This window comes from Zosterops lateralis (assembly GCF_965231275.1).
Source record: "Zosterops lateralis genome assembly, chromosome: 5".
NCBI classification, from domain to species: domain Eukaryota; kingdom Metazoa; phylum Chordata; class Aves; order Passeriformes; family Zosteropidae; genus Zosterops; species Zosterops lateralis.
Window position 1 is genome coordinate 813,573 of NC_139766.1, and position 19,959 is coordinate 833,531.

At 43.5% G+C, this 19,959-nt stretch overlaps 1 protein-coding gene across 4 annotated transcripts in view; it reads left to right on the top strand.

The window, feature by feature from the left end:
• Window positions 1–19,959, top strand: part of SFXN5 (sideroflexin 5) — a 150,893-nt gene that overhangs the window by 18,421 nt on the left and 112,513 nt on the right. For all 4 annotated transcript variants that reach the window (XR_014590170.1, XM_083861860.1, XM_083861859.1 and 1 more), the window contains exon 3: window positions 4,258–4,335. Coding sequence is in view for 3 of the 4 variants with exons in the window: in XM_083861860.1 (XP_083717986.1) it covers window positions 4,258–4,335 (78 nt within the window). In the remaining variant the exon portion in view is untranslated. The remainder of the gene's footprint in view (window positions 1–4,257; window positions 4,336–19,959) is intronic.

A 19,959-nucleotide genomic window follows, 5' to 3' on the forward strand; every position in this document is an offset into this window, starting at 1 on the left:
TGACCATTCTGTGACCATTCTGTGACCATCTCGTGACCATTTTGGGTCCATTCTGTGTCTATTTTGGGTCCAGTTTGTGATCATTTTGTGCCCGTTTTGGGTCCATTTTTGTGTCTATTTTGGATCCATTTTGGGTCCATTTTTGTGCCCATTTTGTGACCATTTTGTGACCATTTCGTGACCATTTTGTGCCATTTTTGGTCCACTTTGGGTGTAGCCCTGGCCAGGCTCTTGCCCTGCCCAAGGTGAATCCTAAAGGCCTTTCAATAAATATTTACTTTATTCTCTGGCTCTGTCCAGTTCCTGTTCCAGCTCAGCCTTTCCAAGGCATCAAGTTGGTGATTCCAGCTGCAGCCCCTGAGTTCCCTGCAGGAATTCCCAGGATTTTGGCCGGGTGTCCATGTGTAGTTTTACATTCACCAAATTCTGTTTGCCAAATTTATTGTAGTGTTTTTCCTGCTGTGAGATAGGATTAGGAGAAAAAGGCAGGCAGGCCCAACCTAAAGGCACAAAGATGGATTTATTAACACATACTAAAAGAAGAAAATAAGAATCAAAGTGAAACTTTCAAAACGCTCTTCCTCGCCCACAAACTGTCCACTTTCCCACAAACAACATAATAAAGAGACAAAACCCTGTGATTTTGGGTCAGTTTTCACCGTTTGTAAAGAATCTTTCCTCAATTCTTTAGGGAGAGGAGTCTCTCTTAGTTTTCCACGGAATTTCTAGAACTCCACGGTGTTGGGTTTCATTCCCTTTCTCAAGGCCAGATTTTCTTCTATAGGAGACCCTAAAACCCTTCTGGAGGGAACAGAACCTCACACAGTTGGTGCTTCTGCATCCCCAGAAAATCCCACCCCAAACTCAAAACTCCTTTTTTTCCACCACTGTCAAGAGGACTTGGCTTAAATAGCAACTCATTTATTAATCAGGGATGTTGGATAGATGTGGAAAAGGATTCCCAGTGCCTGCTTTTACCTGTGGAAGCTTCCAGAACACATTTATGCTCTTTAAGAATTCCTCTCTCCAGGAATTATTCACTCTACCACTCCCATTATTTTTTTTTAATATATTTTTTATTATTTTTTTCTTAAACTAAGCTTAATTTTTAAGCAGCAGCAGATTCACTAAATGTGGATGGCTTGATTTTTTTTTTAAACCAGTCATGAAAGATTTATACATGAGATAATTTGGTATTTTTTGGAGCAAGGCACAGTGTTTTTAGGTGGAATGAGATTGCCTGGCCTTGGGACATTTCTGGACTCCAACAGCTGGAAAAGATGATGGAGTTTGGGAATTCCCAAATGCTCCAATAAAATGGGAATAGAACAAAAGGAGTTTTTCACACACTAAAATCTGGGCTAATGCTGGCCTTAAGTGATATCCTGGGAGATTTTTGTCCAGGACAGAGAGGTTTTGCCCACGATATGAAGGTTTTTGCTTGGAATATGGAGTTTTTTGCCTGCAATAGGGAGGGTTTTGCCCACGATATGAAGGTTTTTGCCTGGAATATGGAGTTTTTTGCTGAGAATGGGGAGGTTTTTGCCTAGGATAGGGGGAGTTTTGCCTGGAATATGGAGGGGTTTGTCTGGAATATGGAGGGGTTTGTCTGGAATATGAAGGATTTTGCCCAGGATATGAAGGGTTTTGCCTGGAATATGAAGGGTTTTGCCTGGAATATGGAGGGTTTTGCCTGGAATACAGAGGTTTTAGTCTGGAATGTGGAGTTTTCACTCGGAATAGGGTAGTTTTTGGTCCAGAATATGGAGGTTTTTGCCTGCAATAGGAAGGTTGTTGCCCAGGATATGGAGGCTTTTGTCCAGGATATGGAGGATTTTGCCTGGAATATGGAGGTTTGCTGAGAACAGGGAGATATTTCCCCAGAATAGAGAGTTTTTTGCCCGGAATGGGGAGGTTTTTGCCCATGATATGGAAGTTTTTGCCTGGAATATGGAGGTTTTTCCTGAGAATGGGGAGGTTTTTTTCCCAGAATATGGAGTTTTTTGCTGAGAACGGGGAGGTTTTTTGCCTAGGATAGGGAGAGTTTTGCCTGGAATCTGGAGGGTTTTGCCTGGAATCTGGAGTTTTTTGTCTGGAATCTGGAGTTTTTTGTCTGGAATATGGAGTTTTTTGTCTGGAATATGGAGGGTTTTGTCTGGAATATGGAGGGTTTTGCCTGGAATACAGAGGTTTTAGTCTGGAATGTGGAGTTCACCCGTAATAGGGTAGTTTTTATCCAGAATATGGAGGGTTTTGCCTGCAATAGGGAGGTTGTTGCCCAGGATATGGAGGCTTTTGTCCAAGATATGGAGAATTTTGCCTGGAATATGGAGGTTTTTGTCTGGAATATGGAGTTTTTTGTCTGGAATATGGAGGTTTTTGTCTGGAATATGGAGGTTTTGTCTGGAATCTGGAGGGGTTTGCCTGGAATATGGAGTTTTTTGTCTGGAATGTGGAGGATTTTGTCTGGAATGGGTGCTTTTTGTCTGGAATATGGAGGGTTTTGTCTGGAATAGGGCGATTTTTGCCCGGAAAGGGAGGAAACAACCAAATCTCCTTTGGGAAAGGGAGGGAAGGAGTTTCCCTGGATCTGTGAATCCCTGGATGTGGGAGTTCCCAGGAGCTCCCAGAGGAGCCACCCCACCCCTGGGGAGAATATTCCATCATTTCTGAGATGTCCTGCAGCACCAGTGTTGGAAAAGCTGCCCAGACCGTGGATCTGGGGCTGAAATGTCAATCCAAATTCAGTGTCCCAAAGGCTCCTGCAGGAAAGGGGGGTTTGCCCTCAAATATTTGGGAATATTTGGGAGCCATCGCTGCTTCCTGCAGACCTGGGTAAGGTTTGACCCCATGGAAGGTGCTCTTTGTATCCTGATTTATTCCTCTTGAGCTTGGGAAAAACCAAAGAATCTTTCTGACTGTTTGTTTCTGGCCTGGTGGGGTTTTATACTTTTAAAAAATTGCATATATTTTGTGGAAATCTATATTCTTTCAAGAGAAAAATGTATATATTGATGTGCATATATGTGTCTGGTTTTATGTATTCTCTATATAATATTGCATGTGTATAGTATCTATTAGATATTCTATATATACTAAATGGAATAGATAATATAATAGTTAACATAATGCAAGACACATAATAGTTAATATGATGTAATATAATATAATGCAATATAAATATAATTATAATAATATTATAATATAATATGACACAATATGAATAAGAGTTAATATAATATAATGCAATATATAATAGATAATGTAGTATAATGTTATACAATGTTATATGATATATGAAGTAGTATAAAGTAATATAATGTAATACAATATTATATGTGATATAATGCAATGTAATGATATACTATAATATACTATAATATACTATAATATACTATATATAATAGTTACTATAAAATAATATAATGCAATAGTTAATATAATATAATGTAATATATATAACAGATAATGTAAAATAATGTAATACAATATTATATATGATATAATGTAATGTAATGAAATTTAATATAATGTAAGATATATAATAGTTATTATAAAATAATATAACACACTATAAATAATAGTTAATATAATGCAATATATATAATAAATAATTTAATGTAATGTAATAGAATATTATGATATATGGTGCAAGGCAATGTAATGTAATGTAATGTAACAATATAATATAATATAAATAATAATTGATATATAATGCAAGACGTATAAAGATGTATAATAGATAATGTAATATAATGTAATACAATATTAGATATCATATAATGTAATGCAATGCAATGTAATGTAATGATATAATATAATATAATATAATATAATATAATATAATATATATAATAGTTATTATAAAATAATATAACACAATATAAATAATACTTAATATAATTAAATATATAAAATAATTAATATAATTTAATAAAATATTATACAATATATGATGCAATGTAATGTAATTATAATATATAGTATAATATAATATAATATAATATAATATAATATAATATAATATAATATAATATAATACAATACAATACAATATAATATATGGAGCACCCTGGGATAGTGGGAGGTGTCCCTGCCCATCCAGGTGATTTAAATTGGACGATCCTGCAGGTCCATGCCACGATTCCATGGTGGGATTTTCCTGGCAGACACTTATATTCTGTATTTTTAACAGTTATTGTGTATTTTTAACAGTTATTGTGTATTTTGAACTCCTCTGTGCTGTTCCTGTTGCAGAGCCGCCTGAAGGAAGCGGTGCAGCTGCTGGAGGATTACAAACATGGGACTCTGCCCCCAGGAGTCACCAACAAAGAGGTCAGAGGGGAAAATCTGTTAAATTTCTACCTCTAGATGTCTGATTTCTGCTGTTAAATTTCTACTTCTCCCTGCAGTTCAGTGGGGAGGATGAGGGGTGGGCTCTGCTGAAGGACATTTTTGGTGTTTCTATGATAAAATACAAACTTCTCGTACGACTAAAAGCAAAAAAAAAAAAAAAAAGGAGAAAGGGTTGGGAAGGAGAAAGAAGGGGTTGGAAAAGGAGAAAAGGTTGGGAAGGAGAAAGAAAGGGTTGGAAAAGGAGAAAAGGAAGGTTGGGAAGGAGAAAGAAAGGGTTGGAAAAGGAGAAAAGGTTGGGAAGGAAGAAGGCTCAGGAAGGAGAAGGGGTTGGGAAGGAGAAAAGGCTGGGAAGGAGAAAGAAATGGTTGAGAAGGAGAAAGAAATGCTTGGGAAGGAGAAAGGGTTGGGGAGGAGAAGGAGTTGGGAGGGAGAAAAAAAGGGAAAAAGGGTTGGGAAGGAGAAGGGGTTGGGAAGGAGAAAGAAAGAGTTGGAGAAGAAGAAAGAAAAGGTTGGAAAGGAAAAAGGCTCAGGAAGGAGAAAAGGATTGGAAGGAGAAGGGGTTGGGAAGTAGAAAGGCTCAGGAAGGAGAAAAGGATGGGAAGGAAAAAGGCTCAGGAAAGAGAAGGGATTGGGAAGGAGAAAAGGATGGGAAGGAGAAAAGGATGGGAAGGAAAAAGGCTCAGGAAAGAGAAGGGGTTGGGAAGGAGAAAAGGATGGGAAGGAGAAAAGGTTGGGAAGGAAAAAGGCTCAGGAAGGAAAAAGGCTCAGGAAGGAGAAAAGGATGGGAAGGAAAAAGGCTCAGGAAGGAAAAAGGCTCAGGAAGGAGAAGATGGGAAGGAAAAAGGCTCAGGAAGGATAAAGCTGCCGGGGCTGGGGAGGGAAGGAGGGAATGAGGGAGGGAGAGAAGCAGCCCTGAGGCAGCAGCAGTGACTCAGTTCCATCTGCCTGAGGCAGATGACACAGAGCCACTCTCGGTGACAAACCACCATCTCGGTGACAAACCACGCAGACTTTTGACCTACATTTTGCAGAGTGAGAAAAGCAGGCTCTTCCCAGGGTTCATTCAGAATTCCAGTGGGGGAGAGGCAGCAGAGAGGGTGAGGCTGAGCAGGCTGGGAGGGTCTGAGTAGAGTGAGGAGTGTTGGATTATTTTTTAAATTATTTTTTTAATATAATTTTTTATTATATATATTTTTATTTTTTATTTATATATATTTTTAATTATTATTTAGAGATGGGGCTCCTGAGAGGTGTTTAAAGATTTTTATTCCATTTTCAGTCTCATGTGAAGAGTGAGATGATACACATGTTATAATTCACACCATCACAATCAAATTATTTCCTAATTCCAATACATTGTAAGAGTTTTTTTGGCCTATCAAGTTTTGCTACACAATGCTGCTAATGCTTCTGAGTCAATCATCTAAAATTACTCCTCCTAGGTCCTACTAAATACATCTTTCATAGTTTTATTTCTCCAAAATATCTAGTTACAAAGTCATCATTTAAAACTTGTTTCCAGTTCCATTTCTCTCTGAATGTCTGTCCTATCCTGTGGCATTTCTAAATCAGCATTTTGATCTCAGAGTTTACACACAGATCCATCCTTCTGTCAGGCTTTGAGAATTCCCTAAAAATCTATTTATTTCCCACAAGGGAGGGGAGAGGAAATGATGGGCAAAGGCCTTTGCTGGGAACTGTTCTCACATCAGAGTGAGGAAAATTGGGTTTTGTGGTGAAATTGTGCCACAGCTCCCTTTGGTTTGGTGATGGCAGTGATGCCTTGGGAAGGCTGAGCTGGGACAGAGACTGGACAGAGCCAGAGAATAAAGTAAATATTTATTAAAAGGCCTTTAGGATCCACCTTGGGCAGGACAAGAGCCTGGTCAGGGCTACACTCAAGGTGGACCCAAAATGGTCACAAAATGGACCCAAAATGGGCACAAAATGGACACAAAAGGGACCCAAAAGGGACACAAAATGGATCAAAATGGACAGAAAATGGATCCAAAAATGGTCACAAAATGGACAGAAAATGGTCACAGAATGGACACAAAATGGACACAAAATGGGCACAGAATGTCTCACCGGTCAGGAGGTCTCACACTTTTATAAGTTTTGGTCCATTTGCATTTTGGGATTTAATTGTCCAATTATATCAAAAAAGCTGGGTGGCACTTCAGTGATCTCCAGGGAGAATCGACTTTATTTTTCCACACAGGAAGCAGTTCTTGAAGGAAATAAAGTCGATTCTCCCTGGAGATCACTGAAGTGAAGCCGTAATTGGACAATTCAACCCCAAAGTGCAAATGGACCAAAACTTATAAAAGTGTGAGACCTCCTGACCGGTCAGAGATTGTGTGTCCATTTTGTGTCCATTTTGTGTCCATTTTGTGTCCATTTTGTGTCCATTTCGTGACCATTTTGGGTCCATTTTGTCACCATTGTGTGACCATTTGGTGACCATTTTTGGTCCATTTTTGTGTCCATTTTGTGCCCATTTTGTGTCCATTTTGTGACCATTTTGGGTTCATTTTTGTGACCATTCTGTGACCATTTTGGGTCCATTCTGTGTCCGTTTTGGGTCCGTTTTGTGACCATTCTGTGACCATTTTGTGACCCTTTTGGGTCATTTTGTGACCATTTTTGTGTCCATTTTTAGTCCATTGTATGACCATTCTGTGTCCATTTTGGGCCCATTTTGTGACCATTTTTCGTCCATTTTATGTCCATTCTGTGACCATTTTGTGACCATTTTGTGACCATTTGGGTCCATTCTGTGTCCATTTTGTGACCATTTTGTGTCCCTGTGCCCATTTTGTGCCCATTTGGGTCCATTCTGTGTCCATTTTGGGTCCAGTTTGTGATCATTTTGTGCCCATTTTGTGTCCATTTTTGTGTCCATTTTTGATTCATTTTGGGTCCATTTTTGTGTCCATTTTTGTGACCATTTTGTGACCACCTCATGACCATTTTGGGTCCATTTTTGTGTCCACCTTTGTGACCATTTTGGCCCATTTTGTGCCCATTCTGTGCCCATTTTGTGCCCATTTTTGGTCCATTCTGTGCCCATTTTGTGCCCATTTTTGGTCCATTCTGTGCCCATTTTGTGCCCATTTTGTGTCCACCTTGTGTGTATCCCTGTCCAGGCTCTTGCCCTGCCCAAGGTGCATTATAAAGACCTTTCAATAAATCTCTCCTTCATTCTCTGTCTCACTCCATTCCCATTCCAGCCCATCCTCCCTGAGGCACCAAAAGAATCAAATCCCTGAACGTGCCGAGCTCCGTTCCCAGAGCGAGAATCATACTCACCTCCAAAAGCTTTAAAAATAAGAGTTTTAATGCATTAAACTCTCCCAGCAGCCAACACTCCTCCCCTGAGGAAACAGCTCTGAGCTCAGGCAGACGAGTTGTTTTGACAGAGCTCTTCACCAAGCTCCAGGGCTGAGCCTCTCTTGGTGGAGCAGCTTTTGACAGAGGCTCGAATTCCCCCAAATTCCTCATTCAGGAATCCACGGAGGAGATGGCAGGAGCAGCTCAGCACCAGCCTGAGATGGTTTCAGCACACGAGGAGTGGGAAACACAGAGCCTAGAGCTATGTCACAGCAAAGCAGCTCCTCCACACTCAGCTCCTCTGACAGGGCTCTGGTGGAACCAGCCTTGCTCTGCTGCTTTTCCCAGGCAGCTTTTTCCAAATGAGCTGGAATGGAACATTTATGGGCTATCTAAAGATTAAAAAAAAAAACATAAAAAAAAACCCCTCTGAAGAGCTGTAATTGTGCTGTCAGCACTTCTTCCCCAGGACCATCTCTTTTCCAGAAGAAATGCTGGAGCATTCTGCAGCTCTGCCCCTTCCAAGCCTCTCTGAGCTCCTGTTCCTCCCCTTGAGCTGGATTTCACTGCTCAGCAAAGTGCCCATTAACTCAAGGTGGGAAAAAACCCATTTCTGGGGCCTCATTAGCAAAAATGGAGAATTGATCCCTCACCTGTCGATGGCTGCTGCACTGCTGAGAGCTCCTCATTGAGGGGGACTGGGGGGTTTATTCCTGCAGCAGAAAGATGTTTAAAAAACAGGATTTTTTTTTTTATTATTTATATTTTTTTTTGCTTGGCTGTATCAATGATGTGGTCAGCAAAACAGAGGAGAAAGAGCTGCTTGAGCAGTATTTAGTCAGTGGAGCAAGGAAACACACTCCATTTCTGCAGCTGAGCTTATTTCCTCGAGGTTTGATTGAAAAATGTAAAAGCCAGGTTTTTATTTTATTTTATTTTATTTTTTTTTAATAAATATGCAGCTGAGTGTTTGTTAAAATGCCCCCAACCCCAAATATTGTGTGCAGTGGGAATACCCCACACTGTCATTAATCCCCCCTCTCCACCAGGCTCTTAGGATTTCCTAAGTTTTTTTCTTGAAATGCAAAGTTATCTTTGGTAATTCACCTGTTTGGGGTGGGTTTGTGCTCTCTTGGTTGTTTGGGTTAAATATTTGAGGATAATCAGAGCAGATGTTTGGAGGAGAAAGCCCCTGATGGCCTTGGGGAGGTTTGGTCTCCTTTGGGGGGAATTTGGCTGATGGAACTCCGTGGATCCAGAAATGTTTGATGGAAACAACAGCTCTTTGAGAAGCTTTAGAAATTTAGATTTTTTTTTTTTTCTGTGAAAAGCCCAAGGAATGGTTGGGTTTGGTGAAATTCCTCTTCCCTGGTCCTGTCTGGGCTCCTGCAGAGGGTGGGGTGGAGCTGCTGCTGCTTCCCGTGTCCATCCCCAGGGGAAGGTGGAAAACAGGGCCCTGAGAAGGAGCTGGAGAGGGAAAGGAAATGTGGAGGGAGAAGCTGCTCCAGCTGCCGTTTATGTCTCACCTTTTCCAGCTCTGTAGGTGTTGCATTCATGGAGTCATGGAATGGTTTGGGATGGAAAGGGCTTAAAACTCATCCAGTTCCATGGGCAGGGACAATTCCATGTCCCAGGTGGATCCAGCCTGGCCTTGGACATTCCCAGGGATCCAGGGGCAGCCCCAGCAAATGTGGGAATTCCGTTCCCAGCAATTCCTGCCCAAGATCCCAGCCCAATGTCCCCTTTCCCAGTGGGATCCATTCCCTGTGTCCTGTCCCTGCAGGCCTTGGCCCCAGTCCCTCTCCAGCTCTCCTGGAGTTTTCCCCTTCAGGGACTCGGAGCATTCCCTGCACTTTTCCCTTCTCCAGGGGAACATTCCCAGCTCTCCCAGCCTGGCTCCAGAGCAGAGGGGCTCCAGCCCTGCAGCAGCTCCTGGCCCTGGTACTGCCCTTCTATAAAAATTCCTTCACTCTTTGCACTTTGTGCTCCCAGTTTCACCACGGGATCCCAGAATCCCAGACTGGTTTGGGCTGGAAGGGACCTGAAGGATCATCCAGGGCCAGCCCTGCCATGGGCAGGGACAATTCCCCATGTCCCAGGGTGCTCCTTTAGGGGGTCCCATGGGACCTGAGCTGCCTTGGCAGCCACAATTCCTCAGGGATGGGGAGTGGGATGTGCTCAGGGTCCGTCCCTGTGCTGGGTGTTCCTGTGCTGAGGGACCCTGAGCTGAAGGTCCTTCTCTCTGCTGGGTGTCCTTGTCCTGGATGTCCCTTGTCCTGGCTGTCCCTTGTCCTGGCTGTCCCTGCCCTGGGTGTCCCTGCCCTGGGTGTCCCTGTGCTGGGTGTCCTTGTCCTGAATGTCCCTCCCTGCCCTGGGTGTCCCTGCCCTGGGTGTCCCTGTGCTGGATGTTCCTGCCCTATGCTGGGTGTCCCTGTGCTGGGTGTCCTTGTCCTGGCTGTCCCTCCCTGCCCTGGGTATCCCCATGCCATGTCCCCATGCTGGATGTCCCTGTGCTAGGACCCTGTCCTGGATGTCCCCATGCCAGGTCCCTGTCCCATATCCCTGTCCTGGATGTCCCTGTGCCATGTCCCTGTCCTATATCCCTGCCCTGGATGTCCCCATGCCATGTCCCCATGCCCTGTCCCCATACCATGTCCCTGCCCTGGATATCCCCATGCCATGTCCCTGCCCTGGATGTCCTCATGCCATGTCCCCATGCCATGTCCCCATGCCCTGTGCTGGGTGTCATGTCCCTGTGCCATGTCCCCATGCCATGTCCCTGCCCTGGATATCCCCATGCCATGTCCCCATGCCCTGTGCTGGGTGTCCCTGCCCTGGATGTCCCCATGCCACATCCCCGTGCCCGTTCCCGACTCCGTCCCCGTGTCTGCTCCCGGGGCTGGCAGGCTCTGCCATGGCAGGATGTGTCCCCACGGGGCCCCGGTGGCTGCTGCCAGTGGGAAGGTGCAAATGACACACACGAGGGCTCTGGGAGCCAATTTGCAGCAGAAGGCAGAGACTGTAACTTATCCAATTGCAGGCAGGGCAGGCAATTCCCCAAACTGCCTCCTGGAGGGAATCTCCGCTGGAGGGAAAAGGATTCATTTCAGGGAATGGTTTCTGCCCTGAGAGCAGGAAAATATCAGCCTGGTAAACAAGGATGAGGAGCCAGCTTGTTTAAACGGGGCCTTTCTCCCTGATTTGGGAATGTTGGGGCTGAGGTTTAGCCTCAAACCAGACCAGAGGGCACCATGGTGTGGGTTTTGTCCTTTACCCTCAGCTTCTCCCCCTGTTTTTTGGGGTTCTCTGTGTGTCAGTCCCTGTCCCAGCCTGTCCAAGGGCTCAGCACAGACTGGGGGAACAGATTGATGCTGGTGAAAGATGAGGGAAGCAGCACTGGGTGGCTACGGGCTCCAGAGGGACTGAAATCCTGAATTCCTGAGATCCTGAGATCTGGAATTCCTGAATTCCCGAGATCCTGAAATCCTGAATTCCTGAAATCCTGAAACCTGAGATCCTGAAATCCTGAATTCCTGAGATCCTGGAATCCTAAAATCCTGAGATCCTGAATTCCTGAGATCCTGAAATCCTGAGATTCTGAATTCCTGAGATTCTGAAAACCTGAATTCCTGAAATCCTGAAATCCTGAATTCCTGAGATCCTGGAATCCTAAAATCCTGAATTCCTGAGATTCTGAAATCCTGAATTCCTGAAATCCTGAATTCCCGAGATCCTGAAAACCTGAATTCCTGACGTCCTGAATTCCTGAGATCCTGAAATCCTGAAGTCCTGAGATCCTGGAATCCTAAAATCCTGAATTCCTGAGATTCTAAATTCCTGAATTCCTAAGATCCTGAAGTCCTGAATTCCTGAGATTCCTAAGATCCTGAAATCCTGAAACCTGAGATCCTGAAATCCTGAAATCCCTCCTCTTCATGGCACAGCTCCTTCTCCTGGGGGATTTTTTGTGCTCCAGGAAAACCCTTTCCAAGGCTGGGGAACCTTGGATGTGCTCAGGGTTTGGGCATTAACGAAATCCCTTGGGCGATTTGCAGGTGGGGAGAGAATTCACAATGAACTCCAGGTTTGCTCATCACTTCTTCCTCCTAAAACACTTGAATTTTCTCAGCTGGAATTCCCTGCAGTGATTCCACATTCAAACTGCATTTCCTTCCCCTTTACAGGCTGAATTTTGCCTTTAGAAACCAGGGGCATAAAAATCTGCTGAGCTCCTGGTTTGATACATCAGCACCCCAAATATTGACCAGCAGCAGCCCAGGATGCTGGAAAAACTGCTGGAAAAACTGCTGGAAATTGGCACCAAAGCCCAGATTTCTCTCACTTTTAGATTCCTACCTAAAAATAAACAAGCAGTGCAAGGAATGCAGAGGTTCAGGTTGCTCACCCCCTGTCCCTGTCCCTGCCCTGTGTCCCTTGTCCCCAAGTTGTCACCTAATCCTGAATTCCTAAGATCCTGGAATCCTGAGATCTGGAATTCCTGAAATCCTGAATTCCCAAATTCCTGAATTCCCGAGATCCTGAAATTCTGAATTCCTGAATTCCCAAATTCCTGAATTCCCGAGATTCTGAATTCCTGAGATCCTGAAATCCTGAATTCCTGAGATCCTGAATTCCTGAGGTCCTGAAATCCTGAATTCCTGAGATCCTGAAATCCCTCCTCTTCACGGCACAGCTCCTTCTCTTGGGGGATTTTTTGTGCTCCAGAAAAACCCTTTTCAAAGCTGGGGAACCTTGGATGTGCTCAGGGTTTGGGCGTTAACATTGACCAGCAGCAGCCCAGGATGCTGGAAAAGCTGATGGAAAAACTGCTGGAAATTGGCATCAAAGCCCTGATTTCCCTCACTTTTAGATTCCTACCACTCTGCCCTAAAAATAAACAAGCAAAGTAAGGAATGCAGAGGTTCAGGTTGTTCATCTCCCTGTCCCTTGTCCCCAAGTTGTCACCTGGGCTCCTCCAGCAGAGAGAGGCAAAGAGCCACCCTGCAGCAGCAGCAGCAGCAGCAGTAGCTCAGAAAGGCTCTCCAGTGCCTTTCCCCTGGAGATTTGAGGGGTTTTTAATGCCCACAGGAGGTTTTAAAGCAGAGAATTGTGGTTTTTAAAGCACTGCTCGTTAATGAAATGTCCCCCTGGGCTGCAGGAGGTGCCTCTGTTAGAGCTGAGACACAATCACAGGGTGATTATTGTAGAAACATCCGTGACTTCCAGGGACAAACCTGAGATATTCCAGAATATGTGGGTTTATTGCAAGGGTGGTGGGTAGAAAGGGCTTTGCCTTCAGCCACCAGCCTGGGCTGGAGGGAAGGGCCAGAGAGAGAAGGAGAGAGAGCAAGAGGGTTTGGGCTGAGGAGAGGGGAGAGAGAGAGCAAGGGGCAGGGTCAGAGTGCAGGGGGAAGAGCAGGGAAAGGAGAGCGAGGTCCAGAGAGAGCCAGGTCCTGCTTACAATCCATTCTATCTCCTTTTGGGATGAATATTCTAATTTACAGTGACCAACCAACACAAGACACAAAATCCTATAGAATCTCCACACAGCCTATAAGAACTGCTACATTACCATGTGTTATATTTTAAACTCTAAAAACTCCTCTTTAGACTTTTCTGTTTTGCTGCATTGACCTTTGGATCCCTCAGGCAGCAGAAGGGGATTGTTCAATCCAAAGGGATTCTCCTCCAGCTGCCCAGGCTGTTGTCTTCAGGTTATAGAGTGACTAAGGCTCGGTGTCCTACAACTCAAAGTGAGCTCCCATTTCTATTTCCATTACAGGTTTCGTATTTTCAGAATCTTTTGCCAAGCAATCATATTTATAAAATTTCCCTGATTCATCTTTCCCAACAGATTATCTACAGGGTTTTTTATTTCAGAGCTCTGGGAATCAGGGGTGCAGGGCACAGCCCCAAATCTGACTCCCACATGGATTAGGGATGGATGTTTTTATACCCTTTCTTTATATAACTACATATATTAATTAATAAACTCATATTGTTCTGTTTATACATTGATCTGATCCAAGCAGGAATCCTTGTCATTTCCATCAGGACCCCAAAATATCATTTCTCATTTTTCTTTTTTAAGGTAATAATTATATTCCATCCCCAAACAACCATCACAATTAACAATCCCACCATGATGATTCTTAAACAATAATAATATTAAATTACCAAACAATCATCACAATTAACAATCACATCATGATGATGATGCAGGTGCAGTTTCTTCTGTCCCTGATCCAGTAAAGACAAAGCCCAACCTTCATTTCCAGGTGTAGTTTTGGTTCCCTTTCTCAACCTTTATTTCCCCCTCCCCTGACTCTGTTTTACACAATTCCCATCATTTTTAGGAACATTTTAACCCTGTGTATCCCCTCTGTCCCCCAGCAGGATGAAGCTGTTGCCTGTTCCATCATCCCCCTGTGAAAAACGAGTTCTGCTCTCTCAGAGAAATTGATAAGTTGAATCAAAATTAAAAACAGACAATTGGGAGACAGAAAAGTGAAATTCTCTCAGCTGAGGGTGCCTGGCATAAATTCAGCCAGCCTCACCCTTCACCCTTTCAGATTTCTGTTTTTAAGGATCGTTGTGTTGCACATTCAATAGATTTTAATGAATTATTTAAACATTCCTTTTGAGTTTTTATCTGCTTTGAATATTTCCAATCATCTTATCTGGCAGATTTATTTGTGGATGGCTTTACTCTGTCTGGTTAGATGGGTCTCATAAATCTTTCTCTTGATTTTTTTTTTTTTAATTTTTTTTTTTTTTTTGGTTATTTTTATTTGAATAAAAAACCCCAGAAATTTAGCAGCCTTTATGGAGGGCTACAAGGTGATGACTTTTCCCCCCCCATAACTTCTGGTTTGGTCAGTTTAGATGTTACAAAGAAGAGAAAAAAAAAAACAAACCCAAAAAAAAAACCAACCAAAAAAACTACCCAGTCTTTTACTGTTAAAAAAAAAAAAATAGACATTTATCACCTTTCTAAACTCTATTAATAAAAACCAACACTGCACAATTATATATATAATATCCACATTAATATTTGCTAAAAGCCAACTTTATAACGTGCATTTCTAACACCCCCCAGCTGAGATGTGAGACTATTTTAAGGGGAGGTGTGAAGCCATGGCAGGCTCTGCCTCCTTCCCTTGGCCATGTGTTCCCACAGCTGGCTGCTCTGGGGAGCTGAGCTTAATAAAAACTGCTCCTTTCCCTCTTTTCTCCCAAAATCCTGCAGCTTTTTGTCTTGTTTTTCCTTTTTTTTAGAAGTCAGGGCTGTGGTGCCCTAAAAGGAACCAGCACAAGGGGAGAGAAAGGTGGGAATTAATCCAGGGAGAATAAAACCAGCAATAAACATCCTGAGCTGTGGGTTTTGGCTGAATAAAATCCTTGTAGGTGTCAGTCCCTATCAGGGTTTGGGGTTTTTGGGGTTTTTTTTTTGATCCACCTCTTTGCTGTGGGGTCATAGAGAGGATTGGGGAGGTCACTTAGTCCAGCACAGCTCCCTGAAATTCTGCCTGATCATTTCAGTGCGTGCTCACCTGCAGCTCCTGGCAAAATGCAGGAATTTACCTGCAATTTTTGTCAAAAGGTGAGATTTACCTGCAGCTCTTGACAAAATGCAGGAATTTATCTGCACATCCCGTCAGTCAAAATGCAGGAATTTAGCTGCACCACCTTGAAAGTGCAAGAATTTATCTGCACATCCTGTCAAAATTCAAGAATTTGCCTGCACCTCTTGTCACTCAAATTTCAGGAATTCACCTGCACCTCTTGAAAAAATTCAAGAATTTACCTGCACCTCCTGTCAGTCAAATTGCAGGAATTTACCTGTGCCTCCTGTTAAAATGCAGGAATTTACCTGCACATCTTGTCAAAGTCCAAGAATTTACATGCACCACCTTCAAAATGCAGGAATGTACTTGCACCACCTTGAAAATGCAGGAATTTACCTGCACCTCCTGTTAAAATGCAGGAATTCATCTGCACATCCTGTCAGTCAAAATGCAAGAATTTACCTGCACCAGCTTGAAAGTGCAAGAATTTACCTGCACCTCCTGTCAAAATGCACGAATTTACCTGCACATCCTGTCAAAATTCAAGACTTTACCTGCACCACCTTTAAAATTCAAGAATTTACCTGCACTTCCTGTTAAAATGCAGGAATTTACCTGCACCTTCTGTCAGTCAAAATGCAAGAATTTACCTGCACCACCTTCAAAATGCAGGAATGTACTTGCACCTCCTGTTAAAATGCAGGAATTTATCTGCACCTCTTGACAAAATTCAAGACTTTACCTGCACCACCTTCAAATTGCAGGAATTCACCTGCACCTCTTGTCAAAATCCAAGAATTTACCTGCACATCCTGTGAGTCAAAATGCAAGAATTTACCTGCACCTCTTGTCAAAATGCAGGAATTTACCTGCACCTCCTGTCAGTCAAAATGCAGGAATTCACCTGCATCTCTTGACAAAATTCAAGAATATATCTGCACCTCCTGTCAAAATGCAGGAATTTACCTGCACATCCTGTCAGTCAAAATGCAGGAATTCACCTGTATCTCTTATCAAAATTCAATAATTTCCCTGCACCTCTTATCAAAATTCAATCATTTCCCTGCCCCTCCTGTCCAAACCCAGTGTCACTTGTGACTTTCTCCCTCCCCAACCTCTTCCAAACGCACTTTTTTTTGCAAAACCCGCTTCTTTAGAAACCGTTTCTTTTCTTCCTCCTTTCTCTCCCCCCTTTAGGATCAGTGAAAAGTGAAAAAAGAGGCTCAGGGCGGGTATTTATTTGCTGTTCTCTGTCCTCAATCAGGATAACAGCAGGGAGAGCTGGCCCAGGCACAGCAGAGCACAATGGATCCATCAGGGACTAAAGAGCCTCCCTTTTGGGGAATAATGGCTTTTCCTCACGGTGTTGATGAAGAGCGAAGAGCTCCATTTGCAGTAAACTGTAATTTTTTTCCCCCCCTCTGGGTTCCTGGATGTGCCCTTGGTCCTGCTGATGCTTTTTTTTTTTTTTTTTTTTTTTTTTTTCTTGGCAGGAAAATGCCCCTTTGCGGCCTCTGTAATGTGAATATTGTCGGTGTCAATGGGATGAGAGGGGTTTAGGCATATTTTTGGAGGAAAAAATGCTGTAAATGCCCCTCGGAGTAAAAAAAAAAAAAAAACAAAAAACCAAATTATTCCATGATTCCTGTGCTGTCCAAACCCTCCTCCAAATTTGGTGCAATGATGGTTTTCAGTGAATGATTCTCCCTCTGCTGAAACCTTTCCAGGAGAATTAAATGAGATTAAACAAATCTGAGCTGGATTTATGGAGCCTTGGCTGTCCAGACAGGTTTGGACACCTCTAAAAGTCCCATCCAACCCAAATTATTCCATGATTCCTGTACTGTCCAAGCCCTCCTCCAAACTTGGAGCAGTGATGGTTTTCAGTGAATGATTCTCCCTCTGCTGAGCCTTTCCAGGAGAGTGAAATGAGATGAAACAAATGAGATTAAACAAATCTGATCTGGATTTAGGGCTCCTGGGTGCCCAGACAGGGTTTGGACACCTCTAAAAGTCCCATCCAACCCAAAATATTCCATAATTCCTGTGCTGCCCAAGCCTGGTGCAGTGATGGTTTTCAGTGAATGATCCTCCCTCTGCTGAAGCCTTTCCAGGAGAGTGAAATGAGATGAAACAAATGAGATTAAACAAATGAGATTAAACAAATCTGATCTGGATTTAGGGCTCCTGGCTGTCCAGACAGGGTTTGGACACCTCTAAAAGTCCCACCCAACCCAAAATATTCCATAATTCCTGTGCTGTCCAAGGCCTTTTCTGAGTCTGGTGCAGTGATGGTTTTCAGTGAATGATTCTCTCTCTGCTGAGCCTTTCCAGGAGAATGAAATGAGATTGAACAAATGAGATTAAACAAATGAGATTAAACAAATCTGAGCTGGATTAGGGCTCTTGGCTGCCCAGGCAGGGTTTGACACCCCTAAAAGTCCCATCCAGTGCAAAATATTCCATAATTCCTGTGCTATCCAAGCCCTTCTCCAAACTTGGTGCAGTGATGGTTTTCAGTGAATGATTCTCACTCTGCTGAGCCTTTCCAGGAGAGTGCTGGGAGGATTAATTAGTTAATGTTTATTGAGTGCTGGGAGGCTGCTCTGTGTTATTTCAGAACTGCCTGGATTCATCCGTGGGGGACTCGATTCTGGTGCCACCCACACTGGGTTTGGGATCTGCCAACAGCTCCTGGGGCTGGGAATGAACAGAGACAGGGCAGAGTCCTTGTCCCCTGGGCTGGGACAGCCCTGGAGAGACCTGGAGGGGCTGGAGAGTGGCCAGGGGAGGGAAGGGAGCTGGGAAAGGGCTGGAGAATTCCTGAGGGAGCTGGGAAAGGGCTGGAGAATTCCTGAGGGAGCTGGGAAAGGGAATGGAGAATTCCTGAGGGAGATGGGAAAGGGAATGGAGAATTCCTGAGGGAGATGGGAAAGGGAATGGAGAATTCCTGAGAGAGATGGGAAAGGGAATGGAGAATTCCTGAGGGAGCTGGGAAAGGGCTGGAGAATTCCTGAGGGAGATGGAAAAGGGAATGGAGAATTCCTGAGGGAGCTGGGAAAGGGAATGGAGAATTCCTGAAGGGAGCTGGGAAAGGGAATGGAGAATTCCTGAGGGAGATGGGAAAGGGAATGGAGAATTCCTGAAGGGGCTGGAAATGGGAATAGAGAATTCCTGAGGAAAGTGGGAAAGGGCTGGAGAATTCCTGGAGGGGCTGGAGAATTCCTGAGGGAGCTGGGAAAGGGGCTGAGCCTGGAGAAAAGGAAATAATGGGGAAATTCCTTCCAGGAGAAGGTGGTGAGGTGTTGGAAGTGCCCAGGGGGGTTTGGACTGTCCATCCCTGGCCAAAGCCCTGGGGATGTGACACTTGGGGACACGCTCAGTGGTGGCCCTGGCAGTGCTGGGGATGGTTGGGCTTTGTCATTTTCTTAAATCTTAAATCTTAAATCTTTTCCAACCCAACCAATTCCCTGATTCCACTCAGTGACTCAACAACACTCAGACAAAGAACTTTTCCTTTGGCATCCCAGAGGAGCTTTGGGTGTTTTTGGTGCTGACTCATCTCAGTGTCAGGAGGGGCAGAGAAATGAGCAGAACCTTTGTGATTTATCCCATTTGTGGGGTCAGGTTGAGATTTGTGTCCTAAAGAACCAAAACCTCTTTAATGCAAAGATTTTTAGGAGCAAAGCTGTAAAAACCCCAGTGAGGAGCAAGAAGAGACACAAGATGGAATTTTTCCAGGTTTTTTCAGGAATGTCACTCAGCAAATTCCACATCTGGGAACAGCTGGAGCTGAGTTTTGTTGGGGTTTTTTTTTGTTGTTTTTTTTTTTCTCCCCTTTATTTCAATCATTTAAACAACTTATTATTTGGATAATTGGGACAACACATCTTTTTTTTTTTTTCCCTTTATTTCAATCATTTAAACAACTTATTATTTGGATTATTGGGAGAGCACATCTGGGTTGGAGTCTGTCCTTCCTAAAGGGGACAGGGAGAGAGCTGGAGCTGGGTTTTGTTGGTTTTTTTGGGGTTTTTTTCTCCCCTTTATTTCAATCATTTAAACAACTTATTATTTGGATTATTGGGACAACACATTTTTTTTTTTCCCCCCTTTATTTCAGTTATTTAAGCAACTTATTATTTGGATAATTGGGACAACACATCTTTTTTTTTTTTTTTTTTTTTTTTTTTCTGTCCCCCTTTATTTCAATCATTTAATCAACTTATTATTTGGATTATTGGGACAACACATCTTTTTTTTTTTTTTTTTTTTTTTTTTTTTTTTTTTTTTTCCCCTTTATTTCAATCATTTAAACAACTTATTATTTGGATTATTGGGAGAGCACATCTGGGTTGTTTCCGTCCCTCCCAAAGGGCACAGGGAGGATGCTCAGTGTCCTCCAGGAGGATTTTTGCTGCATCCCACGCCCTGCACCACCCAATATTCTGCATTCAGCGTGGGCTGGGTGATCCGAGCTGTGCTTTAATAAACCTCACAGCCCCCCAGGAGTGTGAAAAACCACTGGCAGCTCCTGACGGGTGCAAACTCCGGGCTGTTCCCTCGTTAAAATCCGCATTTCCTGGGTGCCTGGTGGGGCTGTTACCTGGTTAAAATCCGCATTTCCTGGGTGCCTGGTGAGAACATCCCCAGAGGAGCAGGGAGGGAGCAGCTTTTGGAATGGAAGTGGCTGGACAGAAAA